At 40.6% G+C, this 25,054-nt stretch overlaps 1 protein-coding gene across 1 annotated transcript in view; it reads left to right on the top strand.

The window, feature by feature from the left end:
* The window catches only part of tshz3b (teashirt zinc finger homeobox 3b), a 36,306-nt gene extending 11,477 nt beyond the window's left edge, over positions 1-24,829 (top strand). Inside the window, exon 3 of the mRNA XM_018692870.2 lies at positions 19,405-24,829. Coding sequence (XP_018548386.1) covers positions 19,405-23,057 — 3,653 coding nt within the window. The 3' untranslated portion in view covers positions 23,058-24,829. The remainder of the gene's footprint in view (positions 1-19,404) is intronic.
* The last annotated feature ends 225 nt before the right edge of the window (positions 24,830-25,054 follow it).

Here is a 25,054-nt window from a genome sequence, read left to right as displayed (position 1 = left end):
GATGCATATGCAGGCATGCATTTGTGTTTGTGTGTCAATAACAGTTTGTGTATGTCTCTCTCCCATGCTCATGTGTTAAAGGAGGTGCTTGCAGGCATGTATCAGTCATAATGTCTTATCTAATGTGCGCACACACACACACACACACACACACACAAAACCACACAACTGCGCACAAGGCTCTCCCAAGGGTTTGGGCAGTGCATTTCTCTCTCACTTCACTTCTTCCCTGATTCAAAGGGAAGCCTTATAGAAGATGGATGCTCCTTAAAAAAGAGCCTGTTGATGGATATGAATCTGGCCCTGCCATTCATCACTGCTATATTATTTAGACTGGATCACTACAGAGCTGTAACCTGAGCTACAGCTACGTCTGTGTGTGTGTGTGTGTGAAGACATAGCAGGTGAAGGAGGAGAATGGGGGTGGGAGGAAGAGGGGACACAGTCAGGGTCTCAACATAGGAAGAGAAAGAAGAATAACAGTGAGAGCGGTGACTGAAAGTGTGCGGCAAATAACAACACAAACAAGAAAGATTAAAGATCTAAATACAAATCAGGGTCATGAGAGGTCAAAGGTTGGAGTTGATTTTGATTCTTTTTGTTGATGTTCATACTGTTCATTGTTGGTCCAGTCCAGGTAGCATTTCACTCCTTCAACATTATAGGAGTGCAATGCTAAACTGGTGTAGCACTCTTTGGATACCATGTTCAAGTTGTCAACTCATTCATTCCAATGGAAGTTGCTCTTTTGTTGCATATGCCAAAAAAAAGTTTCCCAGCCTTCCTCAGGCTTCCACATTTTTGAGCCCGTAGAACAAGTATGTAAGAGTCCTCCCCTGGCTGTGCTGTCTGACAGCTTGCTGGCTTCCCACACACATGAATGGCATGAAATTAGCTTAATGATACAGCTTTTAGAGACCTGTTTTTTTTTTTTTTTTTGTTGGACTTAGTCAATCAAATTCTGATGATACAGTTATTGTTGTTAGTTTGAAAAGAGGAGAGTCAGTTGTGCTATCAATACATTTTTGAATGAAACTTTATACAGTCAAAATACTATTATCGGCTTTAATCATTTGGGACTTGACAGCAATGCCATCCTTACCCTGAACAACCACCATGCATAGTACTGATTTATATTCCAGTGCACACGAGGCAGTCATGCGGCAAGCGTGCTAACAGTAGCAGAGTGTTACACTGAAGGGAAACCATGAAGGCCTCACTGCACACACATCATTGGAAATATCAGAGCCCACTTTCTGTAGGAAGGTTGTGAGTTGAAACGTGCAACGCTATTCAGTATGTGGATGTATGTGTCATGGTTAGCGAACAGGTAGGAAAAAACATTTCAGTTTAATTGTTTACCCCAAAAGTTTTATGGAATGAAAGGAATATTGAGAAGAAAAGTACCCGTTCAGACGCAAGGTTATTTACCAAACCATTTAAATAAATACATTAACACAAATATGAAATTCGTAATGTAAAATACCAGTTGTGTTATTTGGGTGTTTGTATGCAATGCGCAGGTGAAGCATATAAACTTCACAGCTTACATTACTTTCAATATTTATAACTACATACAGTTGCAGTATCACCAGCCTTAACAGCTCAGGCTGCAGATATTTTTAAAGGTTCTGATTTTGTAACTGGTGATCCAAAGTGATTTTGTGCTACAATTTGGATTATCTGTTCTGTATGTCATGGAACTCTTTTGTCACCACTGCTACCACTTCTCCACAAGATGTAGTATAGACTCTAAATGATTTCTATAATTCTAATTTGCTGAAATGATGCTAAAACGAGGATATGTCAAAGTGAAAATGAGAAGTGAAGGAGGAGAGAGACAGCAACAAACTATGGCTCCTTATCAAAACTCCGTCCACGTGTATGTAACCATTTTAAATAATATGGTATGCTCCCCCCTTCCCTTCTCTCCTTCCCTCTCTTCCATCTCTCTCCCTCCTCCCTGGTTTCTATTGCGCCAAGGCAGATGTGGTGATTTATTGTGGCCATCCATCTCTCGTACTCATCCATCACCGGCCGGTTGCTAGGCGATCATGGCAGCAGCTGTTTGCTTTTGAGTTCGACAGAGGGGCCGTCAGTCAGCAGCGGCAGGTGAAAAGCATTACGAACGCGCTGTTGTCACGCCGAATAATTAATCAAAGGAGGGAGAGATAATTAAAAAGATATGACCCTTGCTGGTACTTGGTCCTGGCTTTGCCCAAGAAGAGAGGGGGGGTGGGTAAAATAGAAAAGGTGAGAAAAAAAGGGGCTCTTTATTTGTCACTGCTTTTTGCAGTAACTCTGGACTCCTTCTTTTTCCCTTCCTCAAGCATTCAAGGCACTTGGAGGAGTGGAATGAATGAGTGCTGATAAAACGAGCTCTCAGTGGCACTGTTCTAATTAATTAGGAGGGGATCTGCTGTAAAAAGAAGTGAAGGCATTTTTTTTTAATGCAGAGAATGAAAAAGCAGAGTGAGTGATACCCACCTGCTTTATGTGTCTGTGTTAAAGATGACCTATTTTTGGCATTTTAACCTTTTTGGATGGTTTTACTGATGATGGAGACAAATGGCGTGACAGGATTTTGAAGTCTGATTAAGCCAGATAAACCATTAAGGTGTCAGAAGCCTTCGAACATAGAACAGCTTCCAAATGTCCTCCTCCCACACCTTTCTGATGATGTGACGAAATGGGCAGGATGAATGCCTTTGAGAAGAGACTGTCTGAAAGTCTAAATGGTCCTAAATCCTGATTTAAAAAATAAATCATGTCTCCCAGTGCACACATATCATATGTCACTGTAACTGTTGGCTTCTCCATTCATATCCACCAATGCTCTTTTCTGATGTCATGTTTTCACCTTTTTAGCTGTGATCTCTAGTGACTACTTTCTATCCTGTCTAATTTTTTTGGCACCATGGGGAAGTAGCTTCACTGGCCTGAGTATGTCCGTCAGCTTGTAGGAAATGGTTTTTATCAAAGGCAATAAAAAATAATAATTTTGACCCACACATCAGACCCTTGGGCAAGGTTATTTTGTAAAGATGGATTTTTAGTTAAATCTAAGTGTGAAGTGAATTAGGCTTTGTTATTTCTGGAATAGAAACCAGAAGTTCTGGTTTTATTTAGATTTTAGCACCAAAACTTCCAAAGTATACTCGAGAACGTCGGCAGTAGGCCGTAGTATGTTTTCTTAATAACACACCAGCGTGCCCACGAAAAAATGATTGATGTTAGTTAGAAACTTCACTAAAGATAAACCTATTTGAACTTTATTCTGGCATTACTGTATGACTCAGTACTGTGAGTATACTTTTATATATATATATATATATATATATATCAGATTCATCAGATGACTCATTAAAGCAATTTTTTTTATCATCGATCTGTTCTTGCATGTCACTGGCGTGCAATGTGTGTGTGTTCATGTATACACTTTGCTTGCATGCTCCTCTTAGTCTTAATATGTGCATTCACATCAGTGCTGAAGTATTAGACAGGATCTCTAGCCTTCTCCTCTGTGTCACATCTTTGATCTCCCAAGCCGGGTCCCTGTGTGTTTTGACATCCCTCATTTTCTCACCACCATTTATTATCTGGAGTTTATACAGAGCTAGCACACCGATGGAACCAAATGTTCTGTACACACAACCAGCCAGGATTTGAGACATAACAACAGCATGAGAGAGAAATACACAGACGGAGAGAAATAGACAGAGAGACAAACAGGAAGACACAAAGAGATTGTCTTGTATTTCACATATCCTGCTTATTTCAAATGGTCTCACTGCAGTAGAGGAAAATTTATATTTAATATAAGATTTTTTTTTCTTTTTCCAGAATTAGTTACAAGACCTTGGCTGCAAACAGAAGATGCTGTCTCAAATAAAGTACATTTACATTTACTCATTTGACACTATTAACCAAAGTGACTTACCAGTTAGACTCACTCAAGTTTCAGTACAGCAGGAGACCTTTGAGTGAGCACTAAGTATTAAATCTGTTCAGTAAGACAAAATGCATGTAGATCAGGTAAAGAAGTGCACAGTAAGTGTGAGTTAGGCATGTAATGTTAGAGGCGTCTTCAAGAGATTCTTGAAGAATCTGATGTATTTCTGCTCTGATGTATTTGGTAACTCATTCCAACACTGGGGAACCACAAACGAGAATAGTCCGGACTTAGATTGTCTTGTGTGTATGGGATGGCAGTGCCAGCTGATGTTCCCTGGAGGAGCACAGTGGCTGAGGAGCCTGTATGACTGAGTTCAAGTAGAGTACACTTCCCTTAGATCAGTTCTAAATAACATTTGTAGTTCCTATAATATAAATATATTATATAAAATAAAATAAAATATAAAATGATCTTTGTATCTATGAAATCATCATCATGATGAGAGCGACAGTATAGGTCAGGTGACACAGTATCTAGTGTGAAAAAGTCCACATTAGAAGGATGTTGGGGGTGAATGGATGGGTCAGCAAAACACTGGACTTTCACACAGGCGACTGCTGTTTGTTCCTCGTGTGAAATGGATAGTCAGTGTTGTTTCTTTTATCCATGACCATTACACTGCCTTGACCATGAGTTTATTATCGTAACCATGACAAGGTCCTCTAACTTTAATGAAGTACTTCTTTTAACCCGAAGCATGATCTTTTCCTAAACCTAACAAAGTAGTTTTTGTGCCTAAACCTAACCAAACCATGTCCGTTCCACAACCTTAACTATGTGTTTATTGATGTTACCATAATGACAAAGGTCAGTTAAGGACAACCAACCTATACAGTTGTTTTGGTTGGAAGACTGGTTGTAATTGAGCTGAAGGTTTTGGAAACTACAGTGCCTTCATTTAAGATGGTAAAATGAAATATGACAGACCAGCAGTCTGTTGCTTTCATTTATACTGTGTCTTACTTAATGGCAAATAACTTTTTTCTTTTCTTTTTTCCTTTTGTTTTCCTTTTCTTTTGAATGGTTTATTTTGTTGTCATTTATTTCCATTGCAGTACAAGTAGTTTCAGAAGACCTTTTAAAAAAACATTTTTATATTTTAGTAGTTAATACATTTAGACATTTTGTCCTCAAGTCTTCAAAATGACATCATTTACGTGAAGTCCTTTCTTTTGGGGCATGAAGTGAAAACTTTCTTCATGAGTCCAGGCCGAATTCTTTGATTTATTGGAATGAACAAATTGACCTGCAAGTGTGGAAATAAATGACTAAACATATAAGGTGATTAGGCTGATTTCTGTAGTACAAAATGGTATTAGAACATATTTTGCAGTGGAGATAAAGAGAGGGAGGTAGATATGCCGACTGATAGGAAGACTCAATGGATTGACAGATACTTATGCAGGTAGGATAGACAGACAGAGAGAGAGAGAGAGGAGAGGGAGGATGTGTCGCTATAGAAATACACAGACCGGGGGAGGGAGACAGAGAAAGCGGCAGAGATGGAAGCAGCAGACAGAGCATCAGTCAGCATTTAACATTTTGCTTTCTACCTACTCTGGCACTCTTCCAGGAATGATTTAGCCTCAAGCCTTGCCCCAGGTTATATCCTCAGACTCTCTTTCTCTCTCTCCCTCTCTCTCTCATACACACACACACACAACGAGAACACAGAAATGACACAGAAATAAAAGTCTCTGCTTTGACTGAACTAAATGAGAGAACATAGGCTATTTAAAGGCACATTGGCATTACAGAATCATGAGCAATCCACAGTGGAGTAAGCAGAAAGAAAAAGAAGGTGGTGTTGTGTAAGTGTGTGTATGCCTTTCATTAGCACTTATAACCTGGTCAATAGAAACTTGATTGGTTAACATGTAGCTATTGATTCATTGACCATTATAAGCAAGGGTGTTAAACAACCTCACCATACACAGCAACACTGCTACTGTGTGACTAGAATATACTCTTAAACATTAACAATCATATTTAAAGGCCTGAGAATAGAATAGATTTTCAGTGATGTTTTCCATTTAGTCAGACTTTTTTTCTCTCCTAACCTTTAAAAACATATACAACCCTGAATGAAATGTAATCTGGGTGTGTTAAGACCAAGTTCCTGAAACCAAAACAAGGAAGTGTTTCTGAGAAATCATTAATTGTTGAGCATTCCTGAACTCTAATCAGTCATCATTTTAAAATAGAAAAAAAAAAAAAAACTAATTTGTGTTAAATAACTCCCTTATGTCATATGGGCTTCATTTCATTTGGCTGTGCTGTATGAATCATCACCACATGGTTTAAGCCAAAGCAACCATTACATATCTCAGTCAAGAATTTCAGAGATTAAGACTGATAGTTTCACTCCACTCTGACTTCCATCATGGGAAGCTGAAGCTGTGTCACTCTGGAATGAAAGCGAAATGAGATATTCATTATTAGAAAAATTGAATAGAAATGATTTCTGGACTCAAACTCACTGTGAAATGTTATTGAAATTGGGGAGTATATTGAGGCTTTAACTTATAAGCTGGTAACTTCAATGAGGATGTAAATAGTGTATATTAAAATTAACGAGCATCGACTATGAGATATTTTTGTTTGCTAGTGCACAAAGCATAAAATTACAAACACTCCGAGCACTTATTGAAAGATAGAGGCGACGTCAAACCATGTTTCTTTTTTCCTCCCAAATTAAGTTCAGTCTTGAATGAGATGTCTTAATCATCAACATCTGTAACATCAGATGGTAAAATACAGTGCTACGCTAATTATGTAATTTCTTCACATCCCTTCAATTTGAGCTTATTCAAAACCCGAAATTGTCTCCTTTTGGTGCTTGTACATTATGAAAAAGCTATCTGGTCAAATGTGTCAGCAACTTTTTAGATAAATGTGACCCACCCATTGTTTTTTTGCCAGTGCCCAGGGTGATCGGGTACAAATGTAGTTTTTTTTTTCTCACACAGATAATCTGATCAAGCCTGGAAAAAGCTCCTTTGCCCTTACACTTGAGGTATTTTCAGTTAAACATTGTGAGACTGGCGGCTTCATTAGAGCGATCTGCCCACAGGATTTAAAATGCAAATAAGGGTTAAAAGTCCTTTTCTAAATAAACCTAGGTATGAACAGAATTTTATAAACATTTTAGCAGCTTTGTTGGGATGTGTCAGACTAGCAGTGGCTGTGTGTGTGTGTATGTGTGTGTGTGTGTGTAAGAGAGAGAGAGAGCAAGAAAGAGGGAGAGTCTCTGCCTGTCAAAGAGGAAATGTTAGACATAGTCCTGACAAGACTCAGTGTTTTCAGATTCCATAGGCTTTGTACAAAAGCAGACTAGCACACACAAACACACAATTACACATGTGCAAACACACATCTTACTGACAGAGAATGTCTGCATGTGTGTGTACTGTGTGTGTGGGAGTTATGTTGTAAATCACACTAATCAATTGTGGCCTGTGTCAAGACATGCCAGACATGGCGAACGGTCTGTTTTACATTGGGGGGGATGTGTGTATGTGTGCAGCTGTCACATGATGTCCTGCACACAGCTGTCACAAATTCCAGTTGTGTCTCCAACACCACTGTTACTGTATCTATCATGTTAGTGTGTGTGTGTGTGTGTGTGTGTGTGTGTGTGTTTAAGCTGCACAAGGCCGTAATATAGAGACTCCTCATCATATGGTGCAATGATGAAGAGTGTGCAGAACTAGTCATTTGAGCTTTTTTTGTTATGTGTTAAGATAAACATCCAATCACTATCTGTATATCATCCTCAAGGGTTTGAAGACACGCTCAAGGGTTTTGATGTCTGTTTGGCATTAAAATGTGTGTGTAGTAACCACCATCCCCCAGCAGCCCCCACTTAGCTTCATTTTCTAAGCCAAGTTGTGCACACACACACACACACACACACACACACATGCACATTAACTGCATTGTCACACACATTTAAATAAGTTGTAAAAACTTAAATATTTTTAAAACATTTATCTGGGAGTAAAAGCAAATATTCAAATATTATGTTATATTATTAGCAACATAATGCAACTCTCAATAATGACAATGCTGCTAAGTGTCTGTCTGTTTTAGGTCTTTTTTTTTTTAGGTATCTCGCAGAATGCAGTAATGTACTAGGGTACTTTGACAGTGAAGTGCACTTATTTCTGTGACTTAATCACTGCATTAAATAGCAGGAAAATCAATGTCATTAGTCAGGTGTTTAGCAACTTCCTGTTTTCTACTTTTTTTATTCATACTGCATCTAAAGACTGTTTTTTCTCAGTAGGTACTGTATTATTGCAATATATCAAAGTTATTATAACCTATTGTCGCATCCATATCATAAAACCAACTAGGAGTAATGTCCACTGAGAAATAAAAAATATTAAAATGTGCTTATTCGGGGGGGGGGGGGTGCACAACATACACCGTTAATACTGTAATACACTGTGTAATACACAAAACTTTTGTGTTTATTACTGGATATGTTAATGTTCCACTAATCTGTATTGTGGTGTTTGAGGAAAAATCAATCCATTTCTTCTCCGTTCATCTCTATGCATTTTGGGCTTTTTGATCTCCTCTTATATGTACAGTATTTGTCTGCTGGCATGTGCATGTTTATGTGTTCCTTTAAGGTTTGGTTGCCATCACAGCATTCTGAGATTGTAGCCTGGGTGATGTGTCATGTGGACTATTTTATATACTGAGGTCAAAACACACACACACACGCACGCACACCCTTTCTGACATCGTTTGCATGACATTAAAAAGACCTTTCTTCTTTTTTTTCTGGTCTTCAGGCCTAATTACATGGCAGTCTCCTTCCTGACATAATTCATTGCTGTCTGTGTATTTATTGCCCTGCTGGAAACACACACACACACACACACACACACACACACACACACTCTGTCACAGACACACAAATCCAATGCTTTGAAACTGAAAACCCATCGTTCCCCCCTGACTAACTCACACACTCAGACACACACCATGGCCAAGAGGAAAGGTGTTGATGGCTTGCGAGGGCCAGAGATCCATCATGTGACATGCCTACGGTCAGACTAACATGCTAACAACACACTGTATCAAAGCCAAGGAAAAACCTCGTCTTTAACTACTTACAGTTCTCAGATTACATTTTAATTGCACGTTACTACACATATGATGAAGGGGAACAGAAGGGGAGAAGTTAAAATGTGGAAAAAGTGAAATGAACAGAGAAAACTCAGCAAGCCTTTGATAGAGAGTGACATGCACAAGGTCCCCAAGCTACAGTATCAATATAAAAAGACAGAAGCCTTTGCAGGACTGCTTTTTAAATAAACGGGTTTTAAAATTCAGCGTTCAACAAGGATCTAAATGACATTGTAGAGCGGTGTTTCGGTGAAATGCACCACACTTGTTTAAATGTATCTGTAGCGTGTCTTTGTGTGTGTTTTCCATTTTCATGTGTGTGACAAGTCGTAGAAACAAACTAGAACGGTGGCAACTGAATTGTTTCTTATGTTGTTTTATTTTAGTATGCAGCTCTTTTTCTCTCTTCAATTCATGTTCTATTTTTTGGCATGGAATACACAGTGTTTGCTGCCAAAGCAGAAGAACAGACACTGCAATTAAAATAAATGCTACTAAAGTTACATTTGATATATTTGGAAAAATAACTGAGGGTATTAATGTTAGTAAAATGACTCAGTTCAACAACTGATGTAAGTGAATGAGATGAGAATACAGTATAGAGACCTTGTGTTTTCTCTGTGTCCATGACATCAGTGGTCCTCTCTGTCTTTGTTGTCATCAAACAGTTTAACATATTGAAATCCAAATATGTCATTGTAATTTATTAGTGATGCCTGGCGTGTAGAAAGAAAAGAAGCGGTGCTGTTCTTGGGACAGACTGAACAGGAAAACTGTTGACTGTGTCCACTGTGTCTGGGTCTTGTCAAGGATTTTGTTAGTTCAGTCACATTGGCCAGGTAATCTGTTATTTTGTACTTGTGTGTATATACAGAGATTATACTTGTTGTAAACGTGCACACATTATTTATTAGTATTGTATTTATTATACTTCCACTGATTACATTGATTCCTTAACATCTTACTTATAACTCCAGCCTCCTGCATATTTAACCTCACTTAATAATTATCCCAACCCTATCTTAACTCTAAAAAAAATCTTCTTTATGCTTAAGGAAAGGCAAAATGTCCTCCCTTTACATAATTATTCTCATCTTCTTCTGCTTCTCAAAACATTTGCTTCTAATAAAATTTCGAATTTCAACTATAATTTGGACAGTCGCCCTAAATCCAACTTCATAAATTCCACACTTTCAAACATGTCAGCATAAATGACAATGATAGCTAAATTCTTGTAAAGAAATTTGAAAGGCAGTGAAAGCAGGCCATGTAGTGTGTACCCATGGCCACATTAAAGCATGTGTGACTCTGAAGCCTCATTAAATGAGCCTCATACATGGCTTGGTGCTGTAAACATGCTAATAATTCTTAATGGCACTCCCCTACATTGATATGCATGTGAACTCTAGACCGTTAACCCCCTCTATCCCACCCTTCCCTGCTGCTCATCAACAAAGACACGCACACACATACACACACACACACACACACACATTTGCCACCATTACAGGGCCCCCTAGCTCTCTGTTTTTCCATTAATATCAAGTGATTGAGCGTAACATTAGCAGATAAAGCAGAGACTAAGATGACATATATGCCGTGGATGGAGGAATTAAAGCCTAATATAATCATTCGGCCTTGCATAAGGCAAAACCATCGCTCGTCACTGCATCTGACATTTTGATTTCCAACGTTTCTGGCACAGCAAGAGAGAGGCAGGGACAGATGGAGTCTGATTTCTGAACAGATACTTAAGTGATTGTTCAAAGGATTCCCACACACACTTAAACCTTGGATACAAAAACACACATTTAATGTAAATAAACACGTATGCACACAGAAAATATTGATCTTATGCCTCTTAGGAAGGTGTGTGTGTGTGTGTGTGTGTGTGTGTGTGTGTGTGTGTGTGCATGGGTGAGTGTGTCTTTATGCTCTCGGTCCGGCTGGTTATTTTCAGAGCAAGTGGAGAGCACATCAGTTTTTATTAGCTTAATAAATCACCTTTGTTGTCAATCAAGCAGCAGAGAATAATTGGATATGGTTGAAGCCTTGCGTGATGGATTATAAATCATTCAAGATTAAATTAAAAGATAATGCACAAACTTAATGGTTTGTGTTTTGCAGTCTAAATTGCCTTGGAGCAGTGCTGTTTTCCAGCTTTATTGCCAGCTGTTTTTTTCTCCTCTAAATCCCCTCACATTTCACACCTTTTATTGCTTAGACAGAGCTTCACCATTGCTCTTTTACTTCTGTGTTTGATTTGTTTTACAAATTCATTTTTTGGAATTCTCTTTATTTCTTTGTGGTGGAGATGCATGTAGTTTTTAGATGCAGGAGGTTTGTAGTTAGAGGATGCATGTATGTGTAAAGGCTGTGTGGATGATGAGTTGACGCACATGCATCCTTTTGTTTTATACTGATTTAAAGATCTGAATCTGTCTCTGAGTGACATTTGCTTTCAATCTGTTCTCAGCAGATGCACCTCAGGCCTGTAGCAGCGATAACGAAAAAAAAAGGCATTATTGCACAAGGATGGAGAAAAAGAAAAGGAAAAGAGAGAGGAGACACAGGCAGGCAGGAAGAGACAGAGAAAGAGCTACATCATGTATATTATGCTCCGGCCAGTGAATTTAAGTGTGTCCGTTTGCGTTTGAACAGAGCAGGCGTTATCATAATCGCCTCCTGCCAACTTGACAGGACCTTAAAGTGATCCTGTCATTTTATTTACACCCAGACCACAGTGTGATTTACTCCAAAATACACACACAAGCACACAAATGCTCTCCATTGCTAACTTCCCTAGTGAGCCCAGTCGAGTAGGTCGGATGACATCTTTTGATCAGAGCTGTCTAAAGAGATCAGAGCAGACTGGCAGGTAATAGATGCACAGCAACTAACCAGACTGCAAAGAGTGTGTGACTGTGTGTGTGTGTGTGTGTGCGCGCTTGTGTATGGAAATAGAGAACATAGACATGTATACTCTGTACTTTAGCAATTCTTGCTCAAAGTGCTAAAGCACTGGCATAACTGCAAGATCGTTGGTATCAAACTGTACAGCTGTGTTTTCCTTTGCAATGTCTGTGTGTCTTAAATATTTTTTGTTGCTGTGTTGAGTATTATTTGGTTTTATTATGTTATATATCTTACGTGTACCCTTGCCCTCTTGGAAAATCAGACCTTTCTCTGGGAGACTGATGAAGGCCTGTGACAGAAATCATGGAGTTAAAAAAAAGTACAGGAAAAGGGTGAAAAATGTGAAAGTAAAAGACAAAGCAAGTCTGTGCGTGTAAAGCAGAATGGAGAAGATGGAGACAGACGGAGAGAGACCTTGATTATCACAACTAAATGCCTAATCTTTACCTTAACCCAAAAGTAAAACCTAGTGGATGGGGAACCGGTCAAAAAGTGGGTGGAAGACCAAACATTATTTGGGTTACAGCATTATGTGACAAATAAAATAAATATATAAATGATTGGGTCAGCACCCCTGTCAAGTTCAGAACATGCTGGAAGTCCAATAAAAATGAAATCTTGATCACTAACTGAGTTAAACAGGAAGTGTATTTAATATATGCATTATAAAAAGAAACACATTTTGAATCTGGTGAGTCCACCACCAGGTCACTTGGGGAAGCAATGTTAAACATAATGTCGCAGGAATATGCTACACGTTATTGCTGGCCTTCAGTTCAAATGAAGACTAGCTCTGCAAAGACTGATTTCAGTTACAGCAATATATATGTGTATATATTCTTAACAGCCCTAGAACAAACTTAGGCAACAATATCTCAGTCACATATAAGTGAGTGACTGTCAGTAAATGATCCTTTGCCTGTCCTTTGTTATTCAGATAGCTTCCACTTGGAGCAGTCACCGTCTCAAAGTCCACAGGGTAGCCTAAGGTCATGAGCACTCATCCCAGGGGATGTGTGAATGTGTGCTTGTATTACTCATGTTGTGGGGACGTAGGGACTTGTAGGGACTCAACTTCCTTTTGGGGACAGAAAGTCCCCTTAACATAAATCATTTCATTTTAGCGTGAAGACGTGATTTAAGGTTACAATATTGGTTTAAGTTAAGGTTAAGGTAAGGGTTAATGTTTAGCAGTAGTGGTGGTAGTAGTGGTTATAGTTATGGCTAGGGTAGGTCTCCAGGAAATTAATATCACCGTACTGCCCTCTGAAGTGATGGAAACATGACTGTGTGTGTGTATGTGTGTAAAATATTCACCACTCTCATGTGTTTTTAGGATGCCAAGAGTCTTAGCTGGAAATACTGACTTGATAATTAGCTGGCACACAGTTCTTACATTTTGTTACTGTTTTTTATACATATATATACACACATACTAATACCCACAGTTAAAAGTCAGTATTTAGGTGTTAAGTTGACTTCGTCTGGCAGACAAACTAAATTGAGATGGTGCTGCATTTTATTTGTAGAAAAAAATGATCTCCTTAATAAATAAATACTGCATATGTATAAATACAACACATACGCATGCATCAGTGAGTGTCTCAGTAACTCTCTAGCCCAGGCATACACTCTTGTATTGGCACTGTAACAGCAGCATGTAAATACACTGTCAGCAGCTCCCCAGTTGAGTGGCATGGGGAGATGATTAGCCAGGGTAACACTGTTCACGCACACAGAGACACATACGCACAAACATTTACGTTTACATACACAAGTGTGCTACAGCAGGACCCGTGTTTCTGAATAATTGCAGAATCTCTGTGTCTTGCGACGCTACTGCAGCCACAGACAGACACACTAACTGTTGCCACTCCAAATCTAATCTCCCCTCTCTCATCCTCCCTCTCTCCCTCACTCAGTAACACCACTGCCAACATGTGCTGTATATGCTAATATTATCTCAGCTTTTTTGAAAAGCATTTTGCATAGTTTGGACTATCATGCTGTTCATTACCACTTATCAGCATGGAGCAAGTTCCACATAAAAATAATTCATATATAGTATATACAGATATAAGCCTGAAATAAAAAATGAATATATATACATATAAAAAACATTTTAGAGGAATACCTCAAACACAAGTATCTAACAGCTATAAATCTCGCTAGATTAGTGAATACCAAAAACCTCTACTGTGTATTATTCTATGAATACTGTTCATGTCACAAGAATATTTAGATATTTAGGACATTTAAACAAAAAAACACTATACAGTAGAGAAACACTTTTGATTACCACAGACACAGTGTAATTTCCCACACAACTATTATAGTAATTTTTGCATGACTTCGTTATACATTATTTGTATGTTTCTAGTAACCCTGTGTGCCGGTGGAAAAGTAATTAGTGTGTCATATTCCAATGATACTGTAAATATGTTGCAAGTCTGGTAACTCATGTAGCCGGTTGAAGGAACAGCTCAATTCGTCAGGCGTCTGGGTCGATCAAACACCTCTTGGGATCAATGGCATGCCTCACCAGTCCCACGGCACTCACTGCAGACAGACATGCCCCTTTAACCACTTTCTCTGCAGACACACACACACACACACACAAGCCATCCCACCAATTTGTCTGTGCATGTCAAATCACAATAATTAAGCATTATCGATCTCAGATTCAATTAACTTCATTAACGTGGGTTGCACTGGTGATTGGGGAGGGATGGAAATGAGGAAGGGAGGGAGGTGAGGGTGGAGATTATAGGATCTCATTAAGTGGGAAATGGCAAGGGGTGGATACATGTCACACACAAATATGTATAAACACACTCTCACATAGGGTACATGTGATAAAATTTGGATGGTGGTTGCTTTCATTTTAGGCTAACAGACTTGTCTTTAGCTTTGTCTGACCAAAAATGTTGCCTCACACAAGACTGATGTGGACATTCTGTCTCTCTCGGTCTGTCTCTCTCTCTCTCTCTTTCATACACACACACCCTGAAACTGCGTGGTCTAAGCAGAAGTGTAAACAAACAGCGCTGACGTGCCTGTGTGTCTGATAGGGCTGTTAAGTGGTTATATAAGCATGATAAACTGTTTCCTAACATCATAACATCTGCAGAGTGCATAAGCATTTCCTCACTTCACGCACAGACAGAATACAGAGACATAGTTCAGAATCACGGCTTCATAATCTTTCTAAGTATTTTTGATGTGGCTGTAAATCCAAAATTTCCATTTACTTCAATTTGCTATTATATGACAGATTTGTAATTTTGTTCAGATGTCAAGAATAATTTCCAAGCTCTTCTACCGTCTCCCAGAAACAACTGTGGTGTTTGCTTACTTGCCTAGGTTTCAGAATTGGCAATCTCTCCCAGCCCGTTCTCCTGAAAATGAGATCAAACCACCTCTTCCACCCTGCTGACAATTCATCTGGAACTCTCTCCACCTCTCTCTCTCTCTCTCTCTCTCTCTCTCTCTCTCTCTCTCTCTCTCTCTCTCTCTCTCTCTCTCTCTCTCTCTCTCTCTCTCTCTCTCTCTCTCTGCTAATTAAAAGAGCACCTGCATACCTGGTGTGTTTGGCCCTGGCTTCTTCTACTCCAGTGGTTTTGTGTGCATGTGTGTGTGCAGATGTGTTTCTCCATATTTATCTCAGTATCCTCGGTCATAGTGTTGTGAACCTTGCAGCCTGGACCTAAGCCAGTGGCCTTGGGGATCATCTCTGCATGTGCAGTGTGTGTGTGTGTGTGTGTGTGTGTATGTGTGTGTGTGTAGCCCCAGTCTTGACTTCCTTCCAAGCCCTTCCTTCCTCCTCTTCCTCCTTCCTTCTCCTCCTCTCCCCTCAGTCTCTTCTCCTTATACCACATAATAAATGCAGTGTCTCTATTCTCCTTCTTCTCTTTGATTTACCCTACAAATTCTGTTGCAGTTTTATTTGACTGCATTAGTTACAACAATGAATGGATAAGGTGTGGAGCGACCCTTTCCCACAACACAACAAACACGGCAAAACCATTCTGTGTTAACAAAAAAAAGCAGTGGGACAATGAACAGCCTTGAACTCAATAATGATATCACAGTGAGTTTCTAGTATTATAAAACTAATAAGACTGCTAGTAAGTAAGATGTACTCCATGACTACTTGTACTTCATGCTTCTGCAGTTACCTGTGTATATGAGGATAGATCAAGTAACTCAATCTAATTTGAGAAAAAATTAAATGTGTTATGATACATTTGTTATAATAAAGAAATACACAATTGTCTTTAGCAGGAATAGAAACATGAATGGGATTACAAATTGGTGTGAGTTTGATCTTAATATATTTATTGTCTCAGTAACCAATATAGTACCAGCTGTGACAGGCTGACTGGACAGGATACACTTTAGATTCACCATCTGGTGTGATGTATAATGAAGTAATGGATAAATTGTTGAAATGTCCATCCTCTGCCACTGAAATTGTAGTAGTATGAATGTAAACTTGACTGAAAGTACTAAAAAGAGAGACAATGGTGAAACAGCAAATAATGTATCACTGGGTCTTCTATGAAAAAAATGTGCAATGATATCCATTTTAGGTTTCTCTTTGCATCTGCCAAGCTTTTGGTGGGCAGTGATATTCTGAGAGAAGCCAGGTTCAAAATGAACATGAACAAGCATTTTTTTAAAGATACTATGGTGAGGTAGATAATTATATGAAAATGGATATTGAGACTATTGAAACCATAACGGTCTGCACATTTTATGATGTCACAAGACAATGCAGACAGCTGTGGTTGAACCAAAACTGCCATTGCAGCCTATTCAATGCAGGTCATTCAATCTGTTTATTGTAACATTTCACCTATTAAATGTCAAAATGTTTTTGTATTTTAACATCCTCTGCCTCAAACAAGTCCAGAAATCAGCTGTGCTTCATGCACCATGTAGGTGGATGTAGCCTACACATCAAGGTTTCATTCAGCACATACTGGTCTTGCTGGCAAACAGTGTTTCCTCCCTGATCCTCTGAATGTGTCTCTATACATATCACAGGCTCGCAGGTACACAAATCGGCACACACACACGCGCACAATTACACACCGTGTTCTTATCACACAAAGGCAGCTAATTTGAAGTGGAGTGTGTGTGTTGTGTTTTAAAGGAGATTTCACATTGATGTTTGGCCTTGATGAGAGCACCGGGCTGCTGTGTTCGGCTGTTTCCTCAGCCAGAGCATTGTTCTCTTAAACAGCTGTCGTTTTGGCTGATTCAGAACAGATGGCATGTACATGTGGGTCTGCTTGGCTGCACGTATGTGCGGGCGGGTGGATGTGTCTCTGAGACAGAGTAGGGGGGAGAGAGATGGGGGGAGAGGGTGCGTGTGTGTGTGTGTAAATTATACAACTGAAAGGGATCATCAAGGTTTAAAACCTTTAAGATAGTTGCACTTTCAGAAAGTAAAAGAGACAACAGTAACTCATGCAGTGTAGATAATGATCAGTTTTTTAATTGCACATACCAGCATTTAATACAAGATAACATGTTTGAAGTGTTTCAAATTGATGGTTTTTGTTAGACTGAATGTTGGAGCAGACTGCATGTTCAACAGAGAAGCTCCTGAGATTGCCTGAAGGCAAAGAGTTGTTATACTACAGCAGTTACAGTACAACTGCTCTGTGTGTGTGTGTGTGTGTGTGTGAGTCAGTGAGTGTGTGTATGATGTGTGATGGGCTCTGGGATATCTATGTCTCTGTGCATCTGTTTATCCCACGGCAGTGTCGTATCATCGCCGATGGCAACCAGTGGCTTGACAATGACAGAGACTCCTGTCTGTTATGCTGCTGATGCAGTACTAGCGTGCACACACACACACACACACACACACACACACACACACACACACACACACATTGCTCAGTAATAGATGGGATTTGGCAACAGCTGAAGTGTGTTGGTAGCCTGAATTTTCCTGTTTTCAAGCCCTCATTTTCACATAACTGTAGGCATTATCTGGAGTTTTGTTTTCAACCTTGTTATTTTGTGCATATTTTTCCTCTTTCAGTTGTTTATAGGGAATTTCACTGTGCCATCATAGATGACAATTTTCTTTTTTACCCATTTATTCAACTTTTGTGTTTCATTGAAAGTGGTAGATTGTGACAGAATATCTGCTTCTGTGCCACACCCATCCCAATGACCAGCTCACTCTGTGTTTACATACCAGGTTAGATGACTGATGACCTGTTACAAAGAGGAATGCAAGGCACAAAGCCCCCCCCCCCACACACACACACACACACTCTTATTCTTTGCCAGTGTTGCTAAAACAAGGAAGAGGTCTGTGTATGCATGTGCCTGGGAGTGCTTCAATTGTTATTCAGAAATCCAGCCTTAATCTCAAAGTGTGAGCATGCAGCATTTCTCATCGGTTGTTGTTTTACCCTTTTGATAGACTTATTAACAAAAGAAAACATTCATAGATGTACAAAGAGGCGAGACTGTGATTTGTCTTGATACATCTTTTCTCTGTATGATTTCCATTGTATTATTCTTAAACTAGAGGGATTTGAATATAAATTGAAAGCCTCAAGCCCAGTCCCCGAAGCTAAACTGTAAATAATAACTCTAAACTTTTTCTAATCTTTGGTAATTGAAGCAAATGGGTTTTGCGGGGAGAGATTTGTCGCAGGCAAACGTACATACATTCATTTTTATTTACGAGGAGGCGAGGGCTGAGCAGTGTAATGAGTGAAAATGCATGCTTAATTTAAATGGCGAGTGTGTCTGTTAGGGAATGCATTAGACTCTGCAGAAGAAGCGTAAGACATATTAATTGACAGACAGGAACCGCTGTCTCCGAGGTTGATACAAGTAATTTATTACTTCAGAAACGAATGCCACCGCCAGAATGTGCTTCATTAATTTCAAATTTAGTTTTAATTTCAAGCTGTTGCCCCTTGAGAAGAATAAGGTGGCAAGTTCTATTTGAAGACACATTTTCCCCTTTCCCTCCCTCCATTTTTCTCTTTCTATCCTCCATCTCTCTCTCTTGCTGTCTCTGATTGTTTGCAATACAGAACAAAGACCTGGGGGTGGAGAGAGAATGGGAGGGGGTGGCGACTTGATCCCAATTTGAAAACAATGTCAATGTAAAAGGGGGAAGTTAGAACAGAATTACTCCAACAGTTTATGATAGGAAATACTTTGTGAATGTCACTGGATGATTGCTCTGTTTCCTCTGGAGAAAGTGTGAATGCCAGTATCTTGCATTTCTATCAGTTTCCTGCTTGGTGATGAAACAGGAATACAGAGTTGAGAATCTCTGTTAGATATGCTGTCAGTGTGCTTCTAACAAATCTCTCTCTCTGTCTCTCTCTCTCTCTCTCCCTGAGCAGCATATGTCCCTGAAGATGAGAAGGAAGCAGCCCTGTTGGATGAAGACCTGGATGGAGATGACTCAGCTCAGGAAGGGGAGGAACCTGCTGCCAAGTTCCTATGTCAGGACAAGGACTTCCTTCTCAAGGACAGGGCAGGATCCACTGGCTTCCATGATTCCCCCAATGCTGCTGACTTTTCTGGTCAGGAGCTGGACAGTGAGTCTCACGTGAGCGAATCCAGTGATAGAATGTCCGATTTTGAAAGCTCCTCACTCAAAAATGAGGATGATGTCCTCCTCTCAAAAGACCCCTCAAATGTCCTGTCTTTGTCTTCCTCCTCTGCCATGATGGCTGCTGCCAATGCCACTGCCCCAGTAAGTGGAGATGAGGCCATATTAACAACAACAGGGTCTGTGGCTGACAGCCTGGAAAAGATGAAGGCCATTTACACCTCCTTCCTGACCAACTCATATTGGTCTACACTGAATCTGAACCTGAGCCAGCCCCCTGCAGAAAAACCCCCCAGGAGCCACAGCAGCAGCAGTAGTAGCAGCAGTAGCAGCAGCTGTGGAAGTGGAGGCTATGACTGGCACCAGACAGCTATGGCTAAAACCCTCCAGCAGGCCTCACAGAACCACCACAACAGACTGGCCCTGGTTCAGCATCCCACAGTGGCTGTATCCACAGCATCTACAGAACCCAACCTCTTCAGTACCGTCCAGCTGTACCGGCAGAGCTCCAAGCTCTATGGTTCTATATTCACTGGTGCCAGCAAATTCCGCTGTAAGGACTGCAGTGCAGCCTATGACACACTTGTGGAGCTCACAGTACACATGAATGAGACAGGCCACTACCGCGATGATAACCATGAGACAGATGGTGAGGGTGCAAAACGGTGGTCAAAGCCCAGAAAGCGTTCCTTGTTAGAGATGGAGGGGAAGGAGGATGCACAAAAAGTTCTGAAGTGCATGTATTGTGGACACTCCTTTGAATCCCTTCAGGACTTAAGTGTCCACATGATCAAGACAAAACACTACCAGAAAGTGCCTCTGAAAGAGCCTGTTACACCAGTGGCAGCTAAGATTATCTCCACAGCTCGAAAGAGAGCCCCCGTTGACCTAGACATCCCTAGCTCACCTGACTCTAATGGAGGCACCACACCGAAGCCAACCTCCCTCAACGACTCTAATGACATACTCCAGAGGGTTTCCAACCCCTACATCACACCTAACAACCGTTATGGACACCAGAACGGTGCCAGCTATGCCTGGCAGTTTGAATCCAGGAAGTCACAGATCCTCAAATGCATGGAGTGTGGCAGCTCTCATGATACACTGCAAGAACTAACAGCTCACATGATGGTGACTGGACACTTTATTAAAGTCACCAACTCTGCTATTAAGAAAGGCAAACCCATTATAGAGTCATCCACCTCAGCGCCCACATCCAATTCAACAGCTGAAGAAAAGGTCCAGTCTGTTCCTCTGGCTGCGACAACCTTCTCCCCTCCACCTGCCCCAGTGCCTCCTCCAACCAGCATCTCCCCCACTTCCATGGCTGTGGAGATAAAAAAGGAGGAGAAAGAGGAGGAATGCACTAAAGAGTCCATCATCAACAATGGTAACAATCTCAACAAGGAGAAAAAGGCAGGAGTTGAGGAGGAGGCTGAGGAAAAGTTTGATATTTCTTCAAAATACACTTATCTGACTGAAGAGGATCTGGATGAAAGTCCAAAAGGTGGTCTTGATATCCTCAAGTCCTTGGAGAACACAGTGACCTCAGCCATCAACAAAGCCCAAAATGGTGCTCCAAGCTGGGGTGGATATCCCAGTATCCATGCTGCGTATCAGCTCCCAAACATAATGAAGCTCTCTCTTGGTAATTCTGGGAAGAGCTCCCCCCTTAAATACATGTTCCCTGGTGGGGAAATCCTCTCTCCTACTGGTAAGAGCCATCCTTTGATGTCTCCTCCTAGCCGCCAGACCTCTCCGTTGCCCAAAAATAACTTCCATGCTATGGAGGAACTGGTCAAGAAAGTGACAGAGAAAGTGGCCAAAGTGGAGGAGAAAATGAGAGAGCCCAGTGGTGGTGTGAGGTGCTCTCCTCTGAGACGTACCACACCGTCACCATGCAACAGTGAGGCCGGGGACTCAGCCCAAGGAGAGTCCCCCAAAGAAAATAGGGTAGGAAGCTGTAAGACTCCTGAGAATACAAGTGGAGTAGAAAAAGTAGTTGGAGATGGAAATGGAGCCAATCACGGAGATTCAAATGGAGATATTTCCAAAACAGAGTCTGTTGAAAATGGAGTGGATTCAGCTGCTGTGACATCACCCCTGCCTGCTTCCCTGACTGGCAGTACAGCTATCATTACAGACCATCCACCTCCAGAACAGCCATTTGTCAATCCTCTGAGTGCACTGCAGTCAGTAATGAATGCCCACCTGGGGAAGGCCGCTAAGCCTGCCCTGCCCTCCCTTGATCCAATGAGTATGTTGTTCAAGATGAGCAACAGTCTGGCAGAGAAAGCAGCAGTGGCTGCTTCCACCCCACCAGCACAGACCAGAAAACCCAGTAATGACCACTTAGACCGCTACTTCTACCAGCAACATTTAAACAACGACCAACCCATAGATCTCACCAAAGGCAAAAATGCTGACAAAAACAGCAGTAGCGGTTCCCTGGGTTCGACCGGTCTCTCTTCCACTGCTTCGACCCCATCTTCAATTCATCCCCCCTCCACTGTTACTATGACCAAAGCCTCAGCTGCTGTAGCTTCCTTCATGTCCACCTCCCCTTTAAGAGAAAACGCCCTGTCAGACATCTCTGACATGCTGAGGAACCTGACAGAAAGTCAGACTGTCTCCAAGTCCTCCACACCTACCAGCCAGTCCGAGCGCTCTGACATTGAAGGTGTCACACAGGAGGAAACAGAAGATGTTTCACCAGCCCAAAAACGTAAAGGCCGCCAATCCAACTGGAACCCTCAACACCTCCTCATCCTACAAGCCCAGTTTGCTTCAAGTCTAAGGCAAACAAGCGATGGCAAGTACATAATGTCAGACCTAAGCCCACAGGAGAGAATGCACATCTCCCGTTTCACTGGCCTCTCAATGACTACAATATCCCATTGGTTGGCTAATGTCAAGTACCAGCTTAGAAGAACCGGTGGCACCAAGTTCTTGAAAAACTTGGACTCAGGTCACCCAGTGTTCTTCTGCAGTGACTGTGCTTCTCAGATCCGCTCACCATCTACCTATGTCAGCCACTTGGAATCCCATTTGGGCTTCCGTCTGCGAGACTTGGCCAAACTTTCTGGTGAGCAGCTGCTCAGCCAGATATCACAACACCATCAACAACGCCACACCAAAGGACTTTCTGAAAAACTGCTCTCTAACCTTCACTCATCCAGCCACCCCTTACCCTCCTCTCTACCCACATCCATATCCTCTTCCTTACCCATCTCCCTACCCTCGTCCTTAACCACCTCTCTGCCCCCGACTGAATCCCCATCACCCTCCCCTGATGACGACGAAAGTGGGGCTATGTACCAATGCAAGCTCTGCAACCGGACTTTTGCAAGCAAGCATGCGGTCAAGCTTCACCTGAGCAAGACTCATGGGAAGTCCCCCGAGGACCATCTCATGTATGTCTGTGAGCTGGAAAAACAGTAGCACTGGCTGGGGACAATGCTGCACTCTTTCATTATGGCTCACTCTTTCTTGCTCTGTCTCTCTTTATCCTTTCACAGACATTCTTTACAAAGAAAAGAAAGGATTATTAACATGATGGAACTGCACAAAGATGCCATACTACTACTGCTTTGAGTTTTGGCACATAGTTTTAAATTTTGCATTGTAGCAGGTTTTTTTTCTTTGTTTCAGTGTGAGGTACTCACTCTCATGCCCAACTCACTCGATTTTATGATCTGAGTGTGTGATGTGATCTCCTTTGATAGGACTAGTGATTTTTTTTTCATAATGTGCAGATGGGGGCTGTGGTCATTGAGAAGACACAGTAAATGGAGGTTTAAAAAAAAGAGATTCTAAAATGAAGTGGTATGTATTTTGTGTACATGGAAATTAAGTTCCTTTATATTTTGGCATCACTGGGGTGTGATAAGCTGCATGCATAAATAAAACAGTTTAGTTAAACATTTTATAACTAAATCTGGTGCACTTTCCATGTTTTTTTCTTCCCATGTTTTCAATTTCCTGCTCGCTCTTATCTTTTTTTTCTATAACATTTTTGTGCTGGAGTCAGCATTTAAAATTTAACCCTCTGAGTACGTCAAAGCACTTCTACATCTAAGATCCAAACACTACAGACTGAAGATTTGAGATTGGGAATTATTTAAGCTATTGTGAGAATTAGTTGGACAATGTGTGCATTGTGTCCACAATGCCTGTTTCCCAGACATACAGCAGTCTAATGCTACAAATGAATGCAAGAAGATTCTGTATTCAGTGCAAAGTTTTCACCTTGGGCTTCATACTTGTCTGGAAGATGCTCACAGGACTTGACACAAGCATATTAGCTATATGATAAAAAAGAAAAAAAAGGAAATCTTAAGTCTTTTACTTTGGTCGATCAGGGACCTATATTAATTCAGGTCTGTGTAAAATATGTATATAAAAACATATTAAGTAATTCCTGTCTAAATTATGCATCATTTCTATATTTTTAATTTAAAAGGATTATGACTATCTGCTGGTGCACAGTATATGAAGACATAAATAAAATTGTTTTGCACAATAGTTTTATAAATGTGTTATTTAATCAAAGGATACGAAAAAAAAAGGGGAGGTAACAAAGGGTGACAACAGGTGAATCTTTTTATTCCCGACTCGTGCTCAAAGGGTTAAAGCCTCTTTTTACCAGACACTACTCTACATGTGCCGCTGTATGAACACTAAAAAGATATTAAAGGTTGTACAAAAAAGATGTTACTTTATGAAGATATTTCACATGTAAACTGTTATTTATAAGCACTCTTGGTTGTTTCATATCGTTGAATGCCTTTTTGATTGGTCTTTTTTATTATTAATATTATTTTTAAATTTAATTTTTTTTCTTTTTTTTTTTGTTCTGTCTAATTGCTCTGCCATGATTCCACACTGCAGCTTTATCTTTTTGGGATATGAAAGGTAACCATGGTTACACTAACCCCTTGAGTGACAAGTTCTGCTACATTTTTGGCAGTTAATTTGCTGAAGTAACTGACAGCTGCCAGTGTAGAGAAATAAAAAAAAAAAATCCTTATGTGTAAAATATCGGCATGTAAACAGCACAGATACTGTTATGCATTCTGTGCCGTTAGTCTTTTTCATTTCGTTCTTTTGTTTTCTGTTGTTGTTGTTCTTGACAATGAACCCCCATTATATGACTTCATATAACCTTGTTTTCTACTGCAGCATTAAAAAAAGGAAACTGTTTTTTGCAATAATGTGTGTGTGCATCGTGTGTGTCATGGCTATCAATTATGTGTGTGCTGTGCAGTCCCTAATGAGCACATTAGACTGGGAGTGTGTCAACGTCTGTCTGTGACGAGCTGCAGACTAGTTTACAGTGAGTGGCAGCAGTGGGGCCGTGTGGGAGGCAAACACACACACACTCACTCACTCTCACACACACACACACACACACACACACACACACAAAGACATTCAGA

This window comes from Lates calcarifer, linkage group LG2 (assembly GCF_001640805.2).
Source record: "Lates calcarifer isolate ASB-BC8 linkage group LG2, TLL_Latcal_v3, whole genome shotgun sequence".
In the NCBI taxonomy this organism is placed as follows: Eukaryota; Metazoa; Chordata; class Actinopteri; family Centropomidae; genus Lates; species Lates calcarifer.
The sequence above is the reverse complement of the archived record's forward strand: the minus strand, read 5'-3'. Positions and strand labels throughout refer to the sequence as shown.